The 6,760-nt window shown below is 37.1% G+C and overlaps 1 protein-coding gene across 1 annotated transcript in view; it reads left to right on the top strand.

Annotated features, from left to right (window-relative positions):
* The window catches only part of LOC106876917 (uncharacterized), a 13,072-nt gene extending 7,529 nt beyond the window's left edge, over nucleotides 1-5,543 (top strand). The window contains exons 3-4 of the mRNA XM_014925671.3: nucleotides 2,862-2,980; nucleotides 4,271-5,543. Coding sequence (XP_014781157.1) covers nucleotides 2,862-2,935 — 74 coding nt within the window. The 3' untranslated portion in view covers nucleotides 2,936-2,980; nucleotides 4,271-5,543. The remainder of the gene's footprint in view (nucleotides 1-2,861; nucleotides 2,981-4,270) is intronic.
* The last annotated feature ends 1,217 nt before the right edge of the window (nucleotides 5,544-6,760 follow it).

Here is a 6,760-nt window from a genome sequence, read left to right as displayed (position 1 = left end):
AGTGGATTTATATCCTTGGTTTAATTATTGCTGTATAGTGAAACTGTACACCCTTCCCGGTAAAAAGTGGTAGTAGCCAGCCATTATAAATATACCAGTTGGCGGTTGATAACAGAAGGTCGAAAGTACGTGTAGACTGCGTAGATAGTTGTGTCTGTGCTGATATAGTAATTGTACTGTGACACTGAGTGGACGTTATAATGATCCAACCTTTTGAGGGTAATGACACTGTACCAATGGGGGTCATACAGTGCCAGATAGAACCATTCCATCGACAACTTCAGAATATGGAAATATCTGTTAAAGCAGCAGCTGTCGTCAAAAGACATGTACAACAGTGGCAAAAGACCACTTTACAACACTTATATATATATATATATATATATATATATATATATATATATATATATATATATATATATATATATATATATATATATATATATATATATATATATATATATATATATATATATATATATATATATGGTTTTAGGGGAAAGAACCAAGGTTCATGAACTCATCGATGAAAATCCACTGTTACATATAAAGAAATTAATAAGTAAAAGCACAATAAATAAGTATAATATAATACAAAGTAAATATCATAAGATAAAGATAATAAAATGACTACACATGTTTCATAACTAATTTTCAAATAGAAAGGAAATATAAATTGATTAAAATCGATTAAAACTGTCGAAAATCAATTCTATTAAAAAATATAGCTAATCTTCAGGTCAAAATACAACAATAATAATAATAAATAAATGTATATATCAACCAACAATAAGTACCAAATGAATTTATATAAAATACTTATTGTATAAAGATAGAAAAATATTATTAAAAATATCAAAATAATAAACATTCCATAATCAACCCTACATCCATTATAATATATGCTAAGAGGCATATTATATACAAAAACCAACTTAAATAATTTTTTTTTTCGTTTTAAATACAATTTGAACGAAGTTTAAGGTTAAAATAATAATAAAGATAATATTAACACATATTTAACCGGTGCAATAGTTAAAGCTAGACTATTCAAGACTAAGAACGTTTATTTAATTATCATTAAAAGTCAATTGAATAATAAAAAAATACAAGAATACTTATTTTTTCAAACGATGATATAAACAAAGTATATATATATATATATATATATATATATATATATGTGTGTGTGTGTGTGTGTGTGTGTGTGTGTGTGTGTGTGTGTGTGTGTGTGTGTGTGTGTGTTGTTGTACTTGGGGATGGTCATATTGCCAGTTTAGCCAATAAAAACACACGCACTGTATATTTGGTGTTGATTTGCTTCAGCTTTATATTACATTATATTACATTAATCCTATTTCGGCCAGAGTTCTTTCGTCACACTTCTGTGACCTCATCAGTGGTCCTTTGCTTTCTTTTTTCTTATGTGTATGGGGAGTGTCTGTATCACCTATATTCTCTGTTAATACGTGTTCGTTTGTATTTGTTTATATATATATATATATATATATATATATATATATATATATATATATATACTTTTACTTTTTTACTTGTTTCAGTCATTAGACTGCGGCCATGCTGGAGCACCACCTTTAGTCGAGCAAATTGACCCCGGGACTTATACTTTGTAAGCCTTGTACTTATTCTATCAGTCTCTTTTGCTGAACCGCTAAGTTATGGAGACATAAACACACCAGCCTCGGTTGTCAATGTTAGGGGGACAAACACAGATACACAAACATACACACACACACACACACATATATATATATATACAAATATACGACGGGCTTCTTTCAGTTTCCATCTACCAAATCCACTCACAATGCTTTGGTCAGCCCGAGGCTATAGTAGAAGACACTTGCCCAAGATGCCACGTAGTGGGACTGAACCCGGAACCATGTGGTTGGTAAGCAAGCTACTTACCACACGGCCACTCCTGCACCTGTATGTCTATTATTTTTCAAATCTGCAGAGAAATGGCTAAAATTTGCCCTGTTTATAATTATACCCTGTGTTACGTATATACTATGGCATACCTTGATACTGTGCGGACTAAGATCCCCGTTGATAGACCACTGGTATTTATAGAGTGTTTGGGACTCCTTCATAGAGTAACTACTGCATTTGTTGAGTATATAAACAGTTTAGCTGCTTGTGTCTCTGGAGACTTTCAGAATGATGTGGATGCCTCTGATGAGAACCCAATAAGGTTCAAAAATCAGTTCAGGTTGTTTGTAATTTTTTTGCAGTCTGCAATTTGCCCTGTTTATGATTATACTATATGTTACATATTTATATACCTATATATACATAGGTGTGGCTATGTGATAAAAAGCTTGCTTCCCAACCACATGGTTCCAGGTTCAGTCCCACTGCATGGCACTTTGGCTAAATGTCTTCTACTATAGTCTCAGGCTGACCAAAACCTTGTGAATGGAATTGGTAACCAGAAACTGAAAGAAGCCTGTCGTGTGTATATATATATATATATGTGTGTGTCTTTGTGTATGTGTTTGTTGGCCCTCACACTTTGACAACTGGTGTTGGTGTGTTTACATCCCCGTAACCTAGCGGTTCAGTGAAAAGGGACCAATAGAATAATTACAAGGCTTCAGAAATATGCCCTGGGGTCAGTTTGTTTCACTAAAGCCCTTCTTTCAAGGTGGTGCTCCAGCATGGCCACAGTCAAATGACTGGAAAATAAAAGAAGATGCCTGCACTTAATTGTTACTGTTGTTGTTGTTGTTGTTGTTGTTGTTGTTGTTGTTGTTGTTGATGATGTTCAAATGTCACCATTGGTCCGACTCCCACCCTGGGTCCCACTTACAATGTGTGTTCTTTCCTTATACTTTCAGAACCCACTGAAGATGGCAGCGAAGACAAGGAGGAGGACAGCCCTGAGAACGATGACGCTGACACCGAAAACTAGACACACACACACACACACACACACACACAGCATTTTAATGTTTATGTAAGTTCAAGTCCTATGTATACACACACACACACACGTGCACATGCGCACATGCGCACTTGCTTTATGTAATATGTATTTTGTCTTCTGAGTTCAAATTCCGCCGAGTTCGACTTTGCCTTTCATCCCTTTCGGGGTCGATAAATTAAGTACCAGTTGCGTACTGGGGTCAATCTAATCGACTGGCCCACTCCCCAAATATTTCGGACCTTGTACCTAGAGTAGAAAAGAATATATCATTTGTCTTTTGCCTTTTCTTCTTGTTTCAGTCATTTGACTGTAGCCATGTTGGAGCACCGCCTTCAGTCAAGCAAATCGACCCCAGGACTTATTCTTTGTAAGCCTAGTACTTATTCTATCGGTCTCTTTTGTCGAACCACTAATTTACGGGGACATAAACATACCATCATCAGTTGTCAAGCTATGTTGGGGGGACAAACACAGAAACACAAACATATACACACACACATATATACATATACATATATACAACGAGCTTCTTTCAGTTTCCGTCTACCAAATCCACTCACAAGGCTTTGGTCGGCCCGAGGCTATAGTAGAAGACACTTGCCCAAGGTGCCATGCAGTGGGACTGAACCCGGAACCATGTGGTTGGTAAGCAAGCTACTTTCCACACAGCCACTCCTACGTCTATATATTTATATAAATGTAATACACACTCACATACACACATATTTATGCTATGTGTATATACATGCATGCATGCATATTTTCACACATACATACATACATACATGCATATATACATACAGTAATACATACATACGTATATACATTCCAAGGTGTCACATAAAAAGTGTTGGCGTGGGTGTTGGTGCCACATAAAAGGCACTGGTGATGGTGCCATATAAAAGCATACTCTACAGAGTGGTTGGCATCAGGAAGGGCATCCGTCTGTTGAAACCAAGACTATGGAATCCTGGGGAGGCCTCCTGGGCTTACCAGTTCCTGTCAAGCCATCCAACCTATGCCAGCATGGAAAACAGACATTAAATGTTGTTGACATTGGTGATGATGATGATGATGATGATGACGATGACGATGATGATAATGATGATGATGATGATATATATGAATACATACATGTGTTTATACATATTTATATATGTATGTCTGTATATATGCATACACTTGCTTACACTCTCACTCAGAAACTTCCTCTACATCTTCACTCATCATCTCCACTCATACTCTCTCTCTCTCTCTCTCTCATACTTATTATTACACACATACTCACGCTCTTTCTTTCTTTCTCTCTCTCTCTTACAGGTCAACCAAGATGGTCTCGTGTCCAGCCAGCATCTCCTTAAAATGTCCTCTATTGTCCCCTGAATTGTCCATACTCCAGTTCAGATTCAACTGCTGTCCCTTTTCAGTGTCCTCAAACATTGACCCTCCACTAATGTCTCCAACATTGCTCCCTTCCACTGTCCCGCAAAAATGCTGTCTCCCTCTTGTGTCTCTGAAACCATGTTCATATAAAGCCCTTTAAAACTGTCCTCTTCCATTGTCTCCCAAGACAGTCTCTGTAATATTCCCCAATCTATATCCCCCCAGTGTCTCTCTAACTTGTCCTACTCTAGTATCCCTTCACACAGTCACACATCAGTATCTCCAACACTGTCCCATTTTTATGTCCCCCCTTAAACTTTTCCTCTAATGTCTCCATATACTGATCCCACACAGCCTTCTCTTTTAGTGTCCCCAAAATTGTCCTACTATTCTTCTCTACTGTCCTCATCCCATGTTTTTTAGTATTTCTGATACTGCCCCTTTTCCCATGTCTCCCAATATCAATTCTTTAGTGTCACTGCATACTGTCCCTCTAGAGGTCCCTAATACAATAGATATTTCCCTTTATTGTCCCCCAATACTGTCCCTGTAGCATTCTCAATACTGTGGCACATCAATGTCACATTTCTAGTGTCCTCCACTGCTGTCCACCTTCAGTGTCCCCTAATGCTGTCCCTCTCAGTTTTCTCTTGAATCTCTTTTGTGTCTACTTTCACAACACTGTCCCTCCAGTGTCTTTTTTCAGTGTTTCCCACCAGTCTCCACCTCACCCTGTTCCCCTCTAATGTCCCCTTCAAGTATACCCACTAATGTCTCCTTTCTCCTTCTAGTGTCTCTCTACACTGTCACTCTAGTGTACCCTCCCAATCCCTAACACGGTCCCTTTCAGTGTACTCCCTCCAGTATCATGCCCCCCAAATTTTGCTCCCTTGTCTCCTTCTTATATCTCTCAACACTGGCTTGTATTAGCAGCCCTATCTAGTGTACACATCTAGTATCTCTCCAGATCTGTTTCCCTCCGGTGTCCCCTAAATTCTGTCCTCTTCAAGTATTCCCACCACTGTCCCATTCGTGTACCCTCTTTGATATTCTGTCCGGTGTCATCAACCAGCCACCAAAACTGTCTACGCTCGGGTGTCTGCGAGCATTGTCTCCCAATTCCAGTGTCCTCGTTCACAAACCAGTGTCTACTTTATACCACTATCCTCTCTTATAATTTACTGACCAATAAAATATTTCGTATATTTTACATTCACTGTATCTGTTGTTTTTATTACTATTGGTGTGTGTGTGGACAAACGAAAGAAGAGCACTCAACCAATTTATTGGGAGTTACAAGTATGGATCAAAACAGTTTGATTCAAATTCGTTGGTACTCTGAGTTTCAAGCGTGACGCTAGTCTTCAGACATTTTGAATTTCCAATGACTGAGGATTATGCCTATAGGCATATGGTATAGTGGTTAAGAGCACGGGCTACTAACCCTGAGATTCCAAGTTCGATTCCAAGCAGTGACCCGAACAATAATAATAATAATAATAATACTAACATCGAAAATACCTTAGGAATGAGAACTCAGGTTTGAAATTTCCCCCAAGACACCTGATAAAGGCTGGTGGGTATATCAGCCGAAACGTGTTGACAACAAACTAGATGAGGACAAATATCTGTCAAATGTAAATAATGTAAATAATGCACATAATTCCTCATCCCTTAAATATAGAACTGTATTGACTGAGGATTAGTATTGCACTTGAAACTCGGAGTACTTATTCTGTCGGACTCTTTTGCCGAACCGCTAAGTTACGGGGACGTAAATACACGGGCATTGGTTGTCAAGCAATGGTGCGCGAGAGACACAAATACATACACACATATACATACATACATACATACATATATATATATATATATATATATATATATATATATATATATATATATATATATATATATATATATAAGCAATGTTAATTCTCTAAATGAAGTATTAACAGTAACTGCACGATAAAGTGTAGTATATTGCCACTTAAGTGTGGCTGACCCCTAGGGGTGGATGTTACTGTTGCTTTTAGGCCCAGGAGGACATCTCCTCCAGATGGCTTATCGACACACGACTGTGTCCTGTTTGCCAAGGGAAGTTATCCCTCTCACCATGATCTGTAGCACGAACGGATCCGGATTTCAGGGTTATTTTCCTTCGTCGGCGTTCGACAGCCACTGACCCTGGTGAGAGAGACAAAATCCTGGCAATCTTATATCTACTTTTCCAGTGAAATTCTTCACTGATATCGAAAAGGTGAAAACAAGCAATGTTAATTCTCTAAATGAAGTATTAACAGTATATATATATATATACATATATATATATATATATATATATATATATATATATATATATATATATATATATATATATATATATATATATATATATATATATATATATATATATATATATATATA

Source organism: Octopus bimaculoides, chromosome 28 (genome assembly GCF_046866305.1).
Source record: "Octopus bimaculoides isolate indiv1 chromosome 28, ASM4686630v1, whole genome shotgun sequence".
Taxonomy (NCBI): domain Eukaryota; kingdom Metazoa; phylum Mollusca; class Cephalopoda; order Octopoda; family Octopodidae; genus Octopus; species Octopus bimaculoides.
Note: the sequence above shows the minus strand (reverse complement) of the source record. Positions and strands in the feature narration are given on the sequence as shown.